The sequence below is a fragment of the Nycticebus coucang genome, chromosome 8, assembly GCF_027406575.1.
Source record: "Nycticebus coucang isolate mNycCou1 chromosome 8, mNycCou1.pri, whole genome shotgun sequence".
NCBI lineage: Eukaryota > Metazoa > Chordata > Mammalia > Primates > Lorisidae > Nycticebus > Nycticebus coucang.
This window is the reverse complement of record NC_069787.1, coordinates 72311474-72332904: the sequence shown is the minus strand read 5'-3', so window position 1 is coordinate 72332904 and position 21431 is coordinate 72311474. Positions and strand designations below refer to the sequence as shown.

At 33.7% G+C, this 21431-nt stretch overlaps 1 protein-coding gene across 1 annotated transcript in view; it reads right to left on the bottom strand.

The window, feature by feature from the left end:
* ZCWPW2 (zinc finger CW-type and PWWP domain containing 2) overlaps nucleotides 1–21431 on the bottom strand; it is a 178777-nt gene that overhangs the window by 10338 nt on the left and 147008 nt on the right. Inside the window, exons 7-8 of the mRNA XM_053598830.1 lie at nucleotides 16889–16935; nucleotides 905–963 (exon numbers count right to left, since the gene is read on the bottom strand). Of these exons, the coding sequence (XP_053454805.1) occupies nucleotides 905–963; nucleotides 16889–16935 (106 nt within the window). The remainder of the gene's footprint in view (nucleotides 1–904; nucleotides 964–16888; nucleotides 16936–21431) is intronic.

Genomic DNA, 21431 nt, shown 5'->3' with positions numbered 1-21431 from the left:
ACAATAGAGTGAACTCTGTCTCAAAGAAAAAAATATATATGTATAGATATTGATTTCACTAGTTGCAAAGCACTTTAAGCAGGCTAATTCATGTAATTCTCCTCCAAAAAAAATCTACTAAGTAATTCTTACTCTCATTACATAAAGAAACTGAGAAATTTGAGATATTAGAGAAATGAAAACTTTGAGAACTTAAGGAAATGGTTGAACGTGACAGAACTAAATTCTCTCAGACTACAAAATCCATGCTTTTCCCACTATACCATTAAATATGTTGCTGATTTAGAGTTAGAAAACATTTGTTCAAATGGATTTTCTCTAACCATAAGATCTTGAGAAAGTCAACTTAGTTTTTCTAAGCTACAATTGTTTTATCTTTCAAATGGAGAGAATTATGATATAACACTTCATATTTGATGGCTGAGTGTAAAGTGTAACTGAGATAAGACAGCAAAAGTCCATTTTTTAAATTTAGTGATTCATCTTCTGAAAAGTTTTATTGATGTATATATATATATACACACACATATATAAAGCTGTATGACTAGTTCAATGATAAACACTAAAATTTGTCATCAGTGGCTTATTAGTTTATTATGAAGGCCTATTTCTGATTCACATGATCTATTTTTAAACTAAAAACCTGCTTCTAATCTGGTTGCTCCTATAATATTCATGTATTAGTCTTTAAAATTTCAGATTTAATATATGTATATAAATATAAAACTTTCTCCATGCTTCTAAGACTAATACTTATCATTCTATTCATTCTTTCTGAAAATTGTAAATACAATATTTCTCTAGTGAAACAGAATCAAAGATCCTAGGAAATGTTATGTAATAATTAAATCTGACATATGTAGTTTAATTTTATCATAATACATTTTAATTTTAAAAATCATACCTTTTCCTTTTTCTAAATTTGGACTTTTTCTTTTCAATATTATTGCTAGAAGTTTGCATCTATAAAACAACAACAAAAAAGATGAGTTGGAAACAAAAGCAACAAGGTAGTATATAGTCTGAATTGAAGAATTAAATGGAAAAAAGTAGTAATCCTAAAAGAATGAAAACACTAAGCCTATCTATCAAAGTGAGAAATCCAAATTCACGTCTCCTAATATTTTCAAATCATGAACATTTATCCAGGATTTCTAAAATGTAAGCAGTTAACATGAAGACTTATACAGGATCTTTAATACTACTAGTTCAGAAATACTAAGATTAAGGGCATACAGTCTATCCAGAGGAAAAATTCCTACAACATAATTACATATCATTACATGGATTTTTGGACTTAAAATTCAAAAACAGGAAAAAATAATATATGGCACTAGAAGGCAGGACAGTGGTTATATTGAATGTAGGGAGTGTGACTTGAAGAGATCATGAGAACACTTCTGGGATTTTGAAAATGTTTTATTTCTTGATCTTGTTAAAAAGGAAAGTTCATTTTGTAAAGTTCACCCAGTTTTGTTTACATTTATGATTTTCATTTTTTATATGTTTGTACTATAGTTATAAATCTAAAAGTAGATATGTTTAAGTTATCAAAAGATTAAAAATAAAATAGAGGCTAGGCACTGTAGCTCATACCTATAATCCTAGCACTCTGGGAGGCCGAGGCAGATGGATTGCCTGAGCTCAGAAGTTTGAGACCAGCCTGAGCAAGAATGAGACCCCGTCTCTACCAAAAAATAGAAAAACAGAAACAAGAAGTTTCTGAGTTTAGAAAGCTCGAGCCCAGGAGTTTAAGGTTGCTGTGATCTATGATGCCAGGGCAACAGAGTAAGACTCTTATCTCGAAAAAAAAAAGAAAAGAATAGAAATCATAATCAACAGGGTCAAGTTTCTATGACATCTCTGACCTCTAGAAGAATCTGTAAATGAACAAAATAGTACTTCTAGAAAAATACATCATTGAATTAAACTTGGTGAATGAACTAAAAAGCAGATTAGATACACTGAAAAGAGAGAATAAGTACTCTGAAGGTAGATTCACAGAAATCCTCAAATCTACAGCAGAGAGAGAAAATAATTATTTTTGGAAGAACAGTTAAGAGTCCTGGAGAACAGAAAGATAAAGTCCAGCATACATCTCAAAGGAGTTACATAAAAGTAATATAGAAAGGGAAGAGAAAATATATTAAATAATAATAGCTAAGAATTTTTCAAAATTAAACATACTATACTGTAGAAGCCCATAGTACCAAGCAAGAGCAATGAAAATCATTATTGTGACACATAATGGTGAAATTGCACACAGCAAAATCAAAAAGTACATATTAAAAGCAATCTGAAAGAAAAGATAGACTGTAAAGGAAGGGAAATTGGACTGTAATAGACATCATATCAACAACAATACCTAGGAATATATCTTCAATTAAATTATACTTAACACTCCCTACAAAGATCCAGCAACAATAGAGTGATCCCGCTGGGGTCTAATCTTGGAGAGACACCTCCCCAACTCTGAGGACAGCCAGAGGCAATGGTGAAAAACAATCATGAGGCGAAATCAACAGAAAAACTCTGGCAATATGAATAATCAGAGTAGATCAACTCCCCCAAGGATCAAAGGGGCAGAAACAGCACAAGACCCCACGCACAAACAAATAGCTGAGATGTCAGAAATTGAATTCAGGATCTGGATAGCAAATAATATCGAATTACAATTCCAAAAGTTATCTCAAGAATTCAACGGATTCAAAGACCAAATGACCAAAGATTTCAAGACATTGAGACAAGAAGTTGCATCCCTCAAAGATCTGAGAAACACAGTAGAATCCCTCAGTAACAGAATGCAGCAAGCAGAAGAAAGGATTTCTGACACTGAAGACAAAGCTTTTGAATGCTCCCAAACCCTCAAAGAAGAAGAGAAATGGAGAGCAAAAACAGAGAGCTCTCGGATAATTTGAAGAAAACCAATATTCATCTTATAGGGGTCCCTGAAAGTGATGAAGTGGCTTCACAAGGCACAGAGTCTCTTCTCCATGAGATTATGAAGGAGAACTTTCCAGACATGCCAAGAGATTCCGAAATTTAGATAACAGACAGTTTCAGAACTCCAGCACGACTCAACCCAAATAAGACATCCCCCAGACACATCATAATCAATTTCACTAAAGTTAATATGAAGGAGAAAATTCTGAAAGCTGCCAGACGAAAGAAAACCATTACCTACAAGGGGAAGAATATCAGAATAACTGCAGATCTCTCTGCTGAAACCTTTCAAGCTAGAAGAGGATGGTCATCGACTTTTAATCTTCTAAAACAAAATAACTTTCAACCCAGGATCCTGTACCCAGGATCCTGTACCACTCATTTATGACGGAGAAATTAAATACTTCAACGACATTCACATGTTGAAGAAATTTGCCACAACTAAACCAGCTGTCCAGGACATTCTTAGACCTATCCTCCATAAAGGCCAGCATAATTCTCCACCACAAAAGTAAACCCACCCAAAAAATTCTTGATTAAATTCCAACTTCCACAGTCGCAAAAGGATTAAAAATGTCCACCAGTCTCTTGAAAGGCTTATCAATACTCTCAATTAATGTGAATGGTTTAAATTGTCCTCTAAAGAGGCATAGGTTGGCGCACTGGATACAAAAACTCAAGCCAGATATCTGCTGTATCCGAGAATCACATCTTACATTAAAAGATAAATATAGACTCAAGGTGAAGGGATGGTCATCTATATTCCAGGCAAATGGAAAGCAGAAAAAAGTAGGCGTTGCAATCCTGTTCGCAGACGCAATAGACTTTAAACCAACCAAAATAATTAAGGATAAGGATGGACACTTCATATTTGTTAAAGATAATAATCAATATGATGAGATCTCAATTATTAATATGTATGCACCCAACCACAATGCACCTCAATTTATAAGAGAAACTCTAACAGACATGAGCAACTCGATTTCCTCCACTTCCATAGTAGTTGGAGATTTTAACAGCCCTTTAGCTGTCCTGGATAGATCCTCCAAAAAGAAGCTAAGCAAAGAAATTTTAGATTTAAACTCAACCATTCAACATCTGGACTTAACAGACATCTACAGAACATTTCATCCCAAAAAAACTGAATACATATTCTTCTCATCAGCCCACGGAACATACTCCAAAATTGACCACATCCTAGGCCACAAATATAACCTTGGCAAATTAAAAAAATAGAAATTATTCCTTGCATCTTCTCAGACCATCATGGAATAAAAGTTGAACTAAATAACAACAGGAACCTGCATTCCTATACAAAAACATGGAAGCTAAACAACCTTATGCTGAAGGATACATGGGTTATAGATGAGATTAAGAAGGAAATCACCATATTTTTGGAACAAAACAACCATCAAGACACAAATTACCAGAACCTCTGGGATACTGCAAAGGCAGTCCTAAGAGGGAAATTTATAGCACTGCAAGCCTTCCTCAAGAAAGAGAGGAAGTCAATAACTTAATGGAACATCTCAAGCAACTGGAGAAAGAAGAATACTTCAACCCCAAACACAGCAGAAGAAAAGAAATAACCAAAATCAGAGGAGAATTAAATGAAATTGAAAACAAAAGAATTCTACAAGGGATCAATAAATCCAAAAGCTGGTTTTTTGAAAAGATCAATAAAATAGATAAACCTTTGGCCAACCTAACCAGGAAAAAAAGAGTAAAATCTCTAATTTCATCAATCAGAAATGGTAATGATGAAATAACAACAGACCCCTCAGAAATTCAAAAAATCCTTAACGAATACTACAAGAAACTCTACTCTCACAAATATGAAAATCTGAAAGAAATCGACCAATACCTGGAAGCATGCCACCTACCAAGACTTAGCCAGAACAAAGTGGAAATGTTGAACAGGCCTACATCAAGTTCTGAAATAGCATCAACTATACAAAATCTCCCTAAAAAGAAAAGCCCAGGACCAGATGGCTTTACATCAGAATTCTACCAAACATTTAAAGAAGAACTAGTACCTATACTACTAAACCTCTTCCAAAATATAGAAAAAGAAGGAATATTACCCAACACATTCTACGAAGCAAACATCACCTTGATCCCCAAACCAGGGAAAGACCCAACAAGAAAAGAAAATTATAGACCAATATCACTAATGAATATAGATGCTAAAATACTCAATAAGATCTTAACAAACAGAATCCAACAACACATCAAAAAAATTAAACACCATGACCAAGTCGGATTTATCCCAGGGTCTCAAGGCTGGTTCAATATACATAAATCTATAAATGTAATTCAACACATAAACAAACTTAAAAATAATGACCATATGATTCTTTCAATTGATGCAGAAAAAGCTTTTGATAATATCCAGCAACCTTCATGATCAGAACACTTAAGAAAATTGGTATAGAAGGGACATTTCTTAAACTAATAGAGGCCATCTACAGCAAACCCACAGCCAATATCGTATGGAACGGAGTTAAATTGAAATCATTTCCACTTAGATCAGGAACCAGGCGAAGTTGCCCATTGTCTCCATTGCTCTTTAACATTGTAATGGAAGTTTTAGCCATTGCAATTAGGGAAGAAAAGGTGATCAAGGGTATCCACATAGGGTCAGAAGAGACCAAACTTTCACTCTTCGCAGATGATATGATCGTATATCTGAAAAACACTAGGGATTCTACTACAAAACTTTTAGAAGTGATCAAGGAATAGAGCAATGTCTCAGGCTACAAAATCAACACCCATAAATCTGTAGCCTTTATATATACCAATAATAACCAAGCCGAACAAACAGTCAAGGACTGTATTCCTTTCACAGTAGTGCTAAAGAAGATGAAATACTTGGGAGTATACCTAACAAAGGATGTGCAAGATCTCTACAAAGAGAACAATGAAACTCTAAGAAAAGAAATAGCTGAAGATGTTAACAGATGGAAAAACATACCATGCTCATGGCTGGGAAGAATCAACATTGTTAAAATGTCCATACTGCCCAAAGCAATATATAACTTTAATGCAATTCCTATTAAAGCTCCATTGTCATACTTTAAAGATCTTGAAAAAATAATACTTCATTTTATATGGAATCAGAAAAAACCTCGAATAGCCAAAACATTACTGAGCAATAAAAACAAAGCAGAAGGAATCACGCTACCAGACCTGAGACTGTACTATAAATCCATAGTGATCAAAACAGCATGGTACTGGCACAAAAGCAGAGAAGTAGATGTCTGGAACAGAATAGAGAACCAAGAGATGGATCCAGCTACTTACTGTTATTTGATCTTTGACAAGCCAATTAAAAACATTCAGTGGGGAAAAGATTCCCTATTTAACAAATGGTTCTGGATAAACTGGCTGGCAACCTGTAGAAGACTGAAACTGAACCCACACCTTTCACCATTAACTAAGATAGACTCTCACTGGATTAAAGATTTAAACTTAAGACATGAAACTATAAAAATACTTGAAGAAAGTGCAGGGAAAACTCTTGAAGGAATCGGCCTGGGTGAATATTTTATGAGGAGGACTCCCCAGGCAATTAAAGCAGTATCAAAAATACACTACTGGGACCTGATCAAACTAAAAAGCTTCTGCACAGCCAAGAACATAGTGAGTAAAGCAAGCAGACAGCCCTCAGAATGGGAGAAAATATTTGCGGGTTATACCTCCGATAAAGGTCTAATAACCAGAATCCACAGAGAACTCAAATTTATTAGCAAGAAAAGAACACGTGACCCCATTTCAGGGTGGGCAAGGGACTTAAAAAGAAACTTCTCTAAAGAAGACCGACGCAAAATCTACAAACACATGAAAAAAAGTTCATTATCCTTAATCATTAGAGAAATGCAAATCAAAACTACTCTGAGATATCACCTAACCCCAGTAAGAGTAGCCCACATAACAAAATCCCAAAACCAGAAATGTTGGCGTGGATGTGGAAGAAAGGGCACACTTCTACACTGCTGGTGGGAATGCACACTAATACGTTCCTTCTGGAAGGATGTTTGGAGAATACTTAGAGACCTAAAAATAGACCTGCCATTTGATCCTATAATTCCTTTACTAGGTTTATACCCAGAAGACCAAAAGTCACAATATAACAAAGACATCTGTACCAGAATGTTTATTGCAGCCCAATTCATAATTGCTAAGTCATGGAAGAAGCCCAAGTGCCCATCGACCCACGAATGAACTATCAAATTGTGGTACATGTACACCATGGAATACTATGCGGCCTTAAAGAAAGATGGAGAATTTACCTCTTTCATGTTTACATGGATGGAGCTGGAACATATTCTTCTTAGCAAAGTATCTCAGGAATGGAAGAAAAAATATCCATAGTAAAAGTATTCATAGTAAACTATGAAAGTAATTTATGGCTTTTACATGAAAGCTATAACTCATTTATAACCTAAGAATAGGGGGAAGGGGGAAAGGGAGGGGAGGGAGGGGGAGGGGGTAGAGGAAGGGTGATTGGTGGGGCCACATCTATGGTGCATCTTAGAATGGGTACAGGCGATTGCACTAATGTACACAGCTATGATTTAACAATAAAATAAAATAAATAAATTATACTTAACAGAACTATAGTTCAAGAAAGTATATTATGTATTTGTTAAGGCTGTTTGAGGAGTACAAAAAAGTTCAATAATGTTTTCTTTACTTTTTTTGATTGTTGATTTCCATGATTATAAAATAAGTTAAAATTTTAAAATACAATTTGTTAAGAGCGAGATTTCAAAAGGTATAACTTTGAAAAAAGGAGCTAATAAAGGATGTACTTAGGAAAAGGAAGACTAAAAAAGAAGTGAAGATAAGTAAATTAATAGCTAAATCTGGATAAATTTATGTAAATCTAAATAAACACTAACATAAAAACATAAACACTTTACATAATTTGTAAAGAATAAGGAAGATTCCATGGTGTACATATGCCACAGTTTATTAACCCATTCATGGGTTGATGGGCTGGAGTTGAAGAACATTCTCCTTAGTAAAGTATCCCAAGAATGAAAAAGCAAATATCCAATGTGCCCAACAGTAATATGAAAGCAGTAGATGAACAACTACATGCCCACACCAGAGAAAACACAATTAAATTCAAGTGGGGGAAAAAAGGGAGGAGGTAAAGGATAGAGGGGAGAGGAGAGGGGGATTGGTAAGCTCTCACCTAATAGGCACAATGTAAGGGTATGTGGCACACTTCTTGGGTGAAGAGCTCAACTACACCTTGGACTTTACACACAAAAGCAAACAATGTAATCTAATTGTTCATACCCTCACATGTATTAATCTGAACTAAATAAATAAAGTTAAAATTAAAGGACCATATTAAAAAAAAAAAACAAGATTTTTATGAAAGTAGGTAAATGAATAGAAGAGGAAAAGAGGTTAGACCAAGGTGAAAGTATTTGTAACCTTGAATTATTCAAAAGGAGAGAGATGGTGATTGAATTTAAACTGTTAAATTAGACATGTTCATATTTAAGGATAATTACCAAAAGAAGAGAAATATAACAAACATATGAAAAAATGCTCATTGTCCCTAATTATTAGAGAAATGCAAATCAAAACCACCCTGAGATATCATCCAATCCCAGCAAGAATGGTCCACGTCACAAAATCTCGAAACTTCACATGCTGGTGTGGATGTGGAGAGAAGGGAACTCTTTTACACTGATGGTGGGACTGCAAACTAATACAACCTTTTTGGAAGGAAGTGTGGAGAACCCTCAAAGAACTCAAACTAGGCCTCCCATTTGATCAATCCCATTACTGGGCATCTACCCAGAAGGAAAAAAAATCCTTTTATCATAAGGACACTTACACTATACTGTTTATCACAGCTCAATTTAAAATCACCAAATTGTGGAAACAGCTTAAATGCCCACCAACCCAGGAGTGGATTAATTAATGGAATACTATTCAGCCATTAAAAAAGATGGAGACTTCACATCTTTTGTATTAACCTGGATGGAAGTGGAACACATTATTCTTAGTAAAGCACTGCAAGAATAGAGAAGCAAGAACTCTATGTACTCAATTCTGATATGAGGACAATTAATGACCTAGTAAATGGTAGGGGAGTGGGGGAAAGGGAAAGCAGAGACAGGGGAGGAGTGAGGAGGGTGGGGGATCATGGTGTGTGACACACCTTTTCAGGACAGGACACAATTAAAAGATGGATTTTATCTGACAAATGCAATCAATGCAACCTGGTTCTTTGTACCCTCAATGAACCCCCAACAATAAAACAAAAGAAGAAAAAGAAAGAAATGCCCAATCCTACACAAGTCAAGGAAATCAAACAACCTACTGCTGAACAATTATTAGATCAATGATGAAATTATAATGAAAATCAAAAGATTCCTCTAACTGAATGATGAAGGATACATAAGTGATCAAAATCTATAGAATTCAGTAAAAGCAGTCCTAAGGGGAAATTCATAACCTTAAATGCCTACATCAGAAAGACAGAAAGATCACATGTCAACAATCTAATGACATGTTTTAAGGAACTACTGTTTTCCCAAAAATAAGACATCCTCCGAAAATAAGACCTACTTACAGGAAAGATAAGACATCCCCTGAAAATAAGACCTAGCGCATCTTTGGGAGCACACCTTAAAATAAGACACTGTCTTATTTTCGGGGAAACAGGGTAGAAAAGAAAGAACAAATCAAACTCAGAGCCAACTGAAGAAAAGAAATAACCAAGGCCAGAAAGAAAATAAATTAAACTGAAAACAAGAAAATAATAGAGAAGATCAACAATAAAAAAATTGGTCAAAGTTTGTATAGAATGATTTTGCTTCATTTCTATATGTGATTTTGCAAATCCAAAATTAAACTAAATGTCCAGAAAACTGTAAACAATATACTAAGGTACTTCAATACAAAAGAAAAAAATGATGGCTCAGTACCTGTAGCTCAGTAGCTAAGGCGCCAGGCACATATACCGGGGCTGGCAGGTTCAAACCTGGCCCAGGCCTGCCAAACAACAATGACAACTACAACAAAAAAATAGCCAGGCGTTGTGGCAGTGCCTATAGTTCCAGCTACTCAGGAGGCTGAGGCAAAAGAATCGCTTAGCCCAAGAGTTTGAGGTTTCTGTGAGCTGTGATGACAAAGCACTCTACCAAGGGTGACAGTAAGACTCTGTCTCAAAAAAAAAAAAAGTTATGGAGTTGCTTAAAATGTGGTAGCTCTTTCCTATATAAATATGTCCCTAATATATTATTGTGTGAAAAAAGTAGAGTTTAGTTTATTCCATTTATGTTAATAAAGTATATGTACTGATTTTTTATATTTTGTTTATTTGTAAACATTTATTTATACATATAATACTTATGCTTATGCACACGTAGAAATACATACATATATAAAACTGGTAACAGTAGTTTTCTCTTAGGATTGAAAGCACAGCTGGAAAAGAACTTACAGCTGTATGTTTTTGTTTTTCTCAAAATGCTACCATTGAAAAAACTTGTAAAAGTTATAAAAAACAGGCTCAGTACCTGTAGCTCAAGTGACTAGGGTGTCAGCCACATACACTGGAGCAGGTGGGTTCAAATCCAGCCCGGGCCTGCCAAACAACAATGACAACTACAACCAAAAAATAGCTGGGCGTTGTGGCAAGTGCCTGTAGTCCCAGCTACTTGGGAGGCTGAGGCAAGAGAATCGCTTAAGCTCAAGTGTTGGAGGTTGCTGTGAGCCCTGACGCCACGGCACTCCTGCCAGGGCAACAGCTTGAGACTCTGTCTCAAAAAGAAATAAACAACAAAAAATAAATAAAACAATATGGAAATGTTTGTGATATAATACATTAATGAAAAGATAATAACATACTAATCAATGATTAAAACTATACAAAACACACACACACATATATAAATGCTTATAAACAAATACACCAAGTTAATAAAATTGGTATAATTGAGATGGTGGTTTTTGAATAATTTTAAAATTCTACCTCCAAATATAATATTATCTTATTACATTAAAAAATAATCACGATTAAAATCTGGCACCTACTTAAAAAAAACAGACTTTTACCTAATCTTAACCATCTATTAGAACTATGATATTATTATAAGTTTGAGAATTTCAAATTTTCTTATATCCTTACTTCCTATCCTTTCTTGGGAGAAATTAGGAAGAAAATTAAGGGCATTTATTAAATAGGCACCTACTATAATAGGGTAACTAAATAAAAGCTTTGTGTTTTAACCTTTACAACAGTCATACAAGGTAATTATATTGTTAACAATTTAGAGAGATTAATTGAATGAGGGTAAAAGATGTTTAAGTTAACTTGCCTAAGGCCACACAACTACTAAGAAGCAGAACTAGCTTTCAGAGGCAATCTGTTTCATTTACAAGCTCGTATTCTTTCTACCACAATATACTGTTTCCTGAATACACATGCACACAAATCCATACACATAAATATACATATATATATTGTACATATATTTCCAAACATCTTTTAAAATCTATTCCAAGCAATGCCATTAAGCTATTCTACCTGTTCCTGGTACAGTTTTTATTCTTTACGTATATGTCAAATCGACTCTGATATTTATTATGGATATTAACTATGGCTTGTGTAAGTTCTAGAAGTACTTACTGAGCTATTAAAAATATTTTATAGCTTATGACTTGCCTTTCTTTTAATCAAGTGAAACTCAGAGAGATTAGGGTGACTTAGAGTCTCTTTCGTTCAGACTACTAAAGAGTGGGGCAGAGGTGGTCAGGTAGGTGCATTGGTATTACTCATCTCTACCACAGACAACTGAACAGCTAAAAAGGTGGGCTAGGGGAGTGGCAGAGACTTGCACAAAGAACACCCATACTTCACCCTAGTGGGCACTTAAGGATGGTACCCAAGACAGCAACACTCATGTCTTGGTTCAAAGAAGTGGCAGCAAGTGCTACTACAACTCAGCACAGGCCAACCCATAACTTTAACAACTCACTCCTCGATGTCCTCTAATGATTCAAAGGGAGGCAGGATGACACTGTAATTAGCTTTGATCTAGCAATTCCTCCTTGGGAGTCTATCTTATAAAGAGAGGAAGGGGGGTTAAGGTGTGTGGCACACCTCTTGGAGGCAGGACACAGTTATAAGAGGGACTTTACCTAACATATGCAATCAGTGTAACTGATTCTTTGTACCCTCAATGAATCTGAAACAATAATAAATAAAAAAATAATAGCACAAGTATTTTAAGAATACATATATAAAAGTGTTTACTAAATTATCACTTATGACAGAATTAAACCATACCAGCATTTTGAAAATACCCATATGTCAGCAATACAGGTTAATAAAACTTTGATACATCTGTTATGGTATGCTATGTAGAAGGTTAAAAACGTAGATTGATTTGTTACTCAGTAGTTAAATCTATAGGGTGACCTATATAATGAGATCTCATTGTTACAAAAATAATCATAAAACATTTATACATATACAGACATTTATTTATATAAATAAATAAAATAAAAACTGTTTAGATTTATACACCTGGGTGAATGGCTATAGAGACTATTATTTACTTTTTATAATCCATTTTTGTATTATACTTTTGGTGGTAGTCAACATCCCTATGCCTATTTTTTCTTCACTTGTGAACCAGAGATAATGAATATCTCACATAATTTTTGCTGGAATAAAATGAAATAACACATATGTAATGTTTGGCACTTAGTAGGCACTTAATATATTGCACCATTATTATATTTGGCTTTCATACCAACAGCTTTCTTTTGTCTAACTATAACATTTGATATAAAACAATACTCTCTTTAAAAACATCCTTCAGTACCCAAGAATCCAAAATGTACAGAAAAATAAATGCTACCTTACTAAGTGAAATCAACACTCAAACTTTAGTAGGGATGCCTTGTCAATATTTTAACAGGAACTAAAGTAAAGTAATTAAGATTAAATAAAAGTATCTAATGAGCACTGTGTAGATAGGAGTAAGTTCCTTAACTTTTCTAAGCATAATTGACCTTCTTTGTAAAATGATGATAATAATAATTGCTTTTTTTTTTCTCCCAAGAGTCTGATGTAAAAGATGGTATTTGTGGAAATGCTTTATAATCTGGAAGTATCATACAGATAAAGAATTGTTTTTAAGGCTTGGCGCCTGTGGCACAGTGGTTATGGCGCCAGCCACATAATACTGAAGGTGACAGGTTTAAAGCTGGCCTAGGCCAGCTAAACAACAATTGACAACTGCAACAGATAATAGCCGGGCATTGTGGTGGGCACCTGTAGTCCCAGCTGCTTGGAAGACTGAGGCAAGAGAATCGCTTGAGCCCAAAGAGTTTGAGGTTGTAACGTCACAGTACTCTACCGAGAGTGACATAGTAAGACTCTGTCTCAAAAAAAAAAAAAAAGAATTGTTTGTTTTTAAAAACTAGGATTATGGCCATTTATAAGCATGAAGTTTTAGATTATGTAAGAGTCAAATGAAAAATACTCCAGTGATTCACAAAGCAAAGAGTTGTTAAAGGAAGCTGTGGTATTAGACCATCACGAGATTCCTACCCTGGCTCTGATACTCTTTTGTTAGTCACTTAATACCTTTGGATCAGTTTCTTTCAAGAATAATTATGGTAGTACCTATGGTAGTGTTTTTCAAACCTACCAGCTCCAATAACTCCTTTCATAATAAATAATTTGAAACATTCCATTTCCTAACTTAAAATAAAACTCTTAGACCACTAGCTATAACCAAATATCTAAGTTCCCCTTCTTTCTTTCAGCAATGTAATCTTCCCTCAAGCTGGACACCTAGAAATTATATTTCCCATCTTCCCTTGCCACTGAGTGTAGCCATAATACTAAATACTGGCCAATGTGAAGTGATATGTGCAGCTTCAAGTTCATATTTTCTTCTTCAGTTAAATTGTTTGCGACCTTTCTCTAATTTACTTTTTTCATGGGCAAAAATGTGGATATGATAGAGTAATCAACCTTTGACCATATAGACCAGGACCACACATTAGGGGTTAGCATAACAGTAAGACAGAAGGAACCCAGGAGTCTGGATGATCTTGTGGAGCAAAGTCTCCTCCCAACCGAACAAACGGCCTACCTTTGTTAAGACATAGGATAAAGAGATTAACTTTCACCTTGTATGATTCATTGTAATTTGGAGTCTTATTACAGCATTATAGCCTGCACCTTATAAATACATCTGACTACATGAATAATTTCAAGAAATTATAACTAGAATATAAAATAGAAACAAAAAAATACATTTTGTTTACAACTACATTTGAAGACATAATCAATAAGATAAATTCTAGTCATCCCTATCATGAGTTAACTTGGATATAAGTGAAATAGGATGGCCAAAGTTATTCTATACAGACTCTACAGGAAAATATGCCAGCAGAAATACTCATAAACAGAAGAATAAAAATCACTCACAGGTTGAATAATAGCAGAACAGACATTTGTATATAATAGGAAAGAAGCTAATATTTTATTATTTTTTTTTTTTTGTAGAGACAGAGTCTCACTGTACCGCCCTCGCGTAGAGTGCCGTGGCGTCACATGGCTCACAGCAACCTCTAACTTTTGGTACGCGATTCTCTTGCCTCAGCCTCCCGAGCAGCTGGGACTACAGGCGCCCACCACAACGCCCGGCTATTTTTTTGTTGCAGTTTGGCCTGGGCCGGGTCCGAACCCGCCACCCTCGGCATATGGGGCCGGCGCCCTACTCACTGAGCCACAGGCGCCGCCGGAAAGAAGCTAATCTTAAATGGAATAGAGATGATATTGCAAAATGAATTACAGATTAGCTAAGTATAGAAAATGAGAAGTATGATATTTTCCCAAATGATCTGGGCAAAATAATTTCCTATGGGGTGACCTAATAACAGAATATCACAGAAGATAAATACATCAGACCACATATTTTCGCTTATACTTTGAAAACCCTCAACTACAACTTTCAGTAGGTAAGGAAGACTATTTTGATGATAAATAAAAGAAAGAAAATGTTTTTATGAATTATGCTTTTATGTCTATTAATTTAGTAATATTTGATTTTAAGGCTATCAAACGGTATCTCAAATTTCCTATTACACATTTGTAACTACTTTGTATGGTTTTTCAGAAAGTTCTGCCTTTTATAGCTAAGCATGTTGAATAGAGATTAAGTAAATTACTCAGTACTTTTATGAACAATCTGTCTATTCCCTATCAGCTTTCCTCTACATAATAAGCATTCTAAATTCCTTGACATTTGGTCTAACATGTTATGATTCAGTATTAGTTTCTGTAAATCAATATACAATTATATTTTGTAATTTATTGAGAATAGCAGAACCAAGTCATTCCAAATATTGGACAATTGTGTTACATAGCCCTGTTCCAACTATTTCAAGATATCTGGTATGCCTACTCCTTGCCTAATAAAATGACTTACATTTTCAAAAATTATTATAACCTAAAGCACCTCCAAAAATTTCTAAAATGTACTATGAAATAAAAATAAATTTGGAAAAGAAATTAAATGGAAAACAAAGACACAAAACATCCAAACTCCATTTTATTATTACTGGATTCAACAGACAAAAATTCTCTGTCAAATTACCATACAAATTCCTAACTGAGTACTCTCACTTTCTGTATGTATCTCACTGCAGACCAATAGGAAATTTACAAGGCCATCTCTGGCTCATGGCCACAGTTTGTATGGCATTGTCCTAGGTACAGTAATACCTTCCTTGAGAACAATTGGTAAAAATAAAGCAACATACAGAAATGTTAATTATTATCTTTCTAATGTTCAACTCTAAATATTCTTTAGCAAAGACTCAAACACATCCATCCACACATTAACAATAGTGCACCACTTCACATGTTCCTGTACAAATCTCCAAACATACACACAAGTTCTATTTCCTTTCTTTTATAAAGGGCAACCTTGTCTTCTATGATATTGAATTCTTCCCCATAGAGGAGCATAAGCATTGTTCAGCCAGTAAAAAGTCCAGATTCCTCTTACAAGCCAAAAGGAAAAATGATAAAATAAGATTTTAAAACAACTCATAAAAACATATGTTTAGAACACAAAAATAATGCTCTTTCATGCCCAATATCCTTTTATGTTCTTCCCCAGGTTTGTCTTGACCCAGTCACACCACTCAACACAGGAAATCCTCACCACACACTTTCTTTTCCATTATAATTCCTTTTCTTGCGACACTATTATACGTCCTGAAGAATTTGTTTTAAGCATCAACCCTTTCTCTTTTTTTAGTGGTAAGAATGCCACTGCTTGAGAAGAATGTCAAGATTCCTCCTATCCCAACCATATTTTTCACAGTAAGTACAGTTAAACAACTATCTGTACATAATATTAAAAATAACATGTTAAATTTTAATAATTCTTTAAAAATGCTACTGACTTTATAAGTTTGCATAACCAGTTTTCTGTGTTTGAAAAATTCATTACAATGGCTGATTTTGTTCTCTATTTAAGTTGAAGGTAAGGTTTATATTAAGCTGTGAACTATAATCATTTAATTGTTCCATGAGTTCTTTCCACACATGCATAGTACATGTAAAAAAAGTTAGTATATAAAAATATGTATGTGAAATCTAATTTAAATAAAAGCAATTTTTTACTTGTTTACTTACAACTTTTGAATGTTCTAATTTCTGATAATTCTATAACACTAATGTAAGTAACAATAAATATTAATTTTCTGGTGTCAACTTAAGAAAGGAAATGTACTCAACATTTAGGAACAAAAATAATTATATTTCATTTTTTAAATGATTTAATTTTTTAAAACAGTATTAAATGCAATTTTTATATATTTTTATAAGTGTATATATTTTATATGTTTGTATATTTTAAAATATAAAACATGATCTTACCCTTTTCTTGGTCATCAATTCAACTTTGGCATCAGATTTGGATTTATCTGTAAGATAACAAAATATGGCTGCTTAAAAAAAAGTGCTTATGTTCCTGTTCAAGCACATACAGAGTAACACAATTAGAATTTTCTACTTTCTTATGCAATGATAATTGCATTTCATTTTTCATGGTCCTTAATTAAAATGCTAGTAAACTCAGCTTCCCAGGGTTTAGTGGGTCAAAGTAATCCAAAAGTAACAATATCCAGTATTTATATACTTATTTGACAAACCTTCTCTCTTAAATTTGATTGGTCAGTTGGATGTCCTCCAGAGAATATCTAGTGTATCTGATTTCTAGGATGTGGTCAGTTTTTGTGCTTCAGAGTATATAGGATCTAGAATTAAACATTCTAAGCTATTGTACAAGACAGTGTAAGATATAAAACAATGTAAATGTTCTCAGGCCCTCAGTTTCTGTATTGATAAATCAGGGATGATAGCTGTCACCTCACAAGTGTAGGTGAGATTTCAATAATATAATCTGTACAAATAAAAGCCCTAAAGCAATGTTGGGCAGATAATAGATAATAAACAAATGCTCACTTCCATTTTAGCTAGTGAAGACATTAGGGAGTATGTTGTGTGTGTATATTTGATTTTAACTTTTAGAAAAATAATTTTATGGTGACATATTTCACTAAGTATTATCTTTTAGGTGATTCTGTCATTCTTCAATCTAAATAATTGTCCTTGTCTTTTTAACATATTAATAACTGATGAGTAATGATAAAGTAGCAAAAGGTTTCAAGATATAGAAAAAAATAAGATTATTAAAATCTCATGATGTATTTAGACTTAAAATAGGGCCCAGTGGAAACTTATGGTAAGTTTTTTTGTATCCAAACAAAAAAAAAGTATTTTTTTCTCTTTGTTCTTTTGAAAACCTCTAAACTTCCAATAAGAATAAAAGACATGATGAAATATTATTTCTCACAAATAGTTAAAAGTGAACAAAAAAAGACACACAAAACTAAGATTGGTTCAATGGACCTTGATGGTACACAAAATTAAGAAAAATAGAATAGAAATTTGTTATATTAATTCTCAAAATATGCTTCATTATTCTGCAAATTTTTTAATATGAAAATGAATTAAAAACAGAAATATCTAAAGTTATTTAAGGAACTTTTAAAATTCAAGTTGTTGGACCATCTCCCAATAAAAGCAGAGTGTCTAGGAGAATATCAACAACCACATTGATTTTCTAATGACAAGGGGAAATTTTTATGTGATACTGAAAATTACATTATGATCATAAACATAAAAATGCTCAACATCACTAATCATCAGAGAAAAGTAAACTAAAACCACAATGAGATATTATCTTATACCAGTCAGAATAACCATTTTTAAAAAGTCAAAAAACAAAAGATATTGGTCAGGATTTGGAGAAAATGGAATGCTTGTACACTGTTAGTGGAAATATAAATTACAGAAAAACAGTATGGAGAATTCTGAAAGAGTGAAAAATAGATCTACCATTTGGTCCAGCAATCCCATTACTGGGTATCAACCAAAAGGAAAACAAATCATTTTATAAAAAAGACATCACACCTGTATGTTTATCACAGCACTATTCATAATAGCAGAATCACAGAATCAACATACATGTACATTAGTGGATGACTGGATAAACAAAATGTAACATACATATTATATTTATATATATGCACCAAAAAATACTCTTACTACTCAGCCAGAAAAAAAGAATAAAATCATGTTTTTTGCAGCAACATGGATGGAATTAGAGGTCATTTCCTAAATTAAATAATGTAGAAACATAATGCCCACAGAAATATTAATGTTCCCTCTTATAAGTGGGAGCTAAACAATGGATACATGTGGACACACAGAGTTGAATAATAGATACTTGAAACACCAAAATGTGGGAGGGTGGGAGGAGGTAAGGAATGAAAAATTACATATTGGGTACAATGTACAGTATGCAAGTGATGGGTATACTAAAAGCCTAGACTTCTCTACCGTGCAATGTATCCATGGAAAAATACTGTACTTGTACCTTCTAAATCTATAAAATTAAAAAAATAAAATAAAAAGTTATGATCATTAGTGATTTTCCTATTAATAACAGTGGGTCCATGTTCTACTTCAGGAACATATACTACTTTCTCAAAGCTGAATTTTCCCTAGTGAGAAAGATTTCCAATTTCCTCCCTTTAAAAAATCTCTGCATGTAGAGTGGCTCATAAAGAGTGAAAGCAGTTAACAGGAAATGTAGATTTTGATAATGAAAAGGGCCTTCACTCTTCTTTTGAGCTGTATCCAAGTCATATATTACAGTGTAAAAGAGGAGCTGTAGGTAGTAATGGAAATGTTCTATATGAGTAGAAGTGGTTATGCCCCATAACCCAGAACAAATATTAAGGATGTTTTATTTTAAACCATATTAAAGAGAAATACAAATATTAACATAATTCAATAGTTTCTCTTCTTTAAGTAACTATTTTAAGGCTTGTTCATTCATGCCATCTGAAAAACTTTTTTAGTTTGTGCTTCTTTAAATATAATTGCTAAGAGAATTTCTTAAAAAGGAGAGGATAGTTCAGCATCTGGTCTGGCACGTATGGAGCCTAGAAGTTCCCACTTGATTCCAAAAACATGTAAAAAAGCTAAACAAACTGAAAAATCAACAACTCTTAGATCCTTCAGAAAAGTGAGCCCACAAAGTAAACTGCTGCCTCTAAATGTGGAGAAACAGACAGGCAAATACAGAGCAAATCAATGGCCTATATGCCCCAATCACACTCACTTGAGTAGAAACTCATGGGCAGAAACTTCCATGGGAACTAGTACAGGAGTAGGAAAATCTGAACTTTAATTGAGAAATTTCTGGAGGCTCAGTGTGGACAAGCTGAGACAAAAATGCTATACAAGAAGACAGTCACGGGGGTAAGGGCTATACTTTTGTGAGTTTTACCTCCAGAAGTTCTACTAGTTCTCATAGACACAAGAGAGAAAAATCCCCTAGCTTTCCAACAGAGGGAGGGGGGAAGTAACCGTTTGGAAATAATATGCCAGAACATTCTGTTCTTCCTAACAAGGCCTGCCCTTAGGAGAAACTATTTTACAAGAGCCTAACCTATTGATGACTTTCCAAAAACTACCTGATACAGAGTGAGCAAAATACCCAACTCCAGTCCCTTCTAGCCATCTTTTTCTGCGTAAGAAGTGAAGAAAAAATAAGTCATTGTGAAGTTCATAGCCTAGGACTGAGATCTAATCATATAACTATAGAATGCTTTCCTTACCCCAAGTCTTACCGCCGAGGGGTAAGGTGATAGTAGGCCTATCCTCGTACTTCCTTTTACCTGGGACATTATCCTCAAAAAGAAAGAAACAGAAAAAAATATTTGAACAAATAATGACTGATAATTTTCCCCAAATTAATACCAGATGCCAAACACAGTTGTAGGAAGTTCACTAAGTAGGATAAATGCCAAAAAATTTGCATGTAGGCATATGATATTCAAACAGAAGAAAATCAACGATAAAGAAAAAAATCTTCTCTATAGAGGAGGAAAAAACTCTTCTCTATAGAGGAGGAAAAAACTCTTCTCTATAGAAAAGATAAGAATTACATCTAATTTCTCCTCAAAAACCATACCAGTAACAGAATTGAGCAAAATATTTAAAGTTTTGACAGAAAAAACAAAAGCACCAACCTAGAATTCTACATCCTCTATAATTATATTTCAAAAGTGAAAAAGAAATACTTTCTTAGGCAAAGAAAAATTGGGGACTTTTGTTGCCAATAGATCTGCCTTGCAAGAAATGTTAATATAAATCTTCTGAGAAAAAAGTTATCTAGGTCAGAAACTTATATCTACATAAAAAAGGAAGAGCATCAGAGCACCAGACAATGAATAAGTAAAGGTAAAATAAAACCTTTTTTTATTCTTAGTTGATTTAACAGATAACAGTTTGTTTAAAATAATAATAGTAACAATGTATTTGGCTATGTATGCTTATGTACATATCTTGTGTGTATTTATATATTTACGCTTATATATGCATATTTATAAGTCAAATGAATGACTGATGATACAAGGACAAGAGGAAAGAATTAGGAATATTTTGTTATTATAAGGTACTTGCACTACCCATGAAGCAGTATACTTATTTGCAAGTGTACTTGGATTAGTTGTAAATGTATATTACAAACTCTTGGGAAGCCACTAAAAACAGTTTTTAAAAAGGTATAATTGATATGGTAAGAAGAAAGAAAATGGAATCACGTAAAATGCTTAATTAAAACCATAAAAGGCAGAAAAAAGAGCGGAAGACAAAAATAGTAACAAAGAACAAAGGAAACAAATAGAAAATAGTAACAGATATGATAGCTATTAATCCCACTACATTAACAATAATAATAACATATGTCCCAATTAAAAGAAAAATAGACCATGCTAACACTAATAAAAAGGAAGTAGGAGTAGCTATATTAAATTCAAATATTGTAGACTTCAGAGCAAGGAAA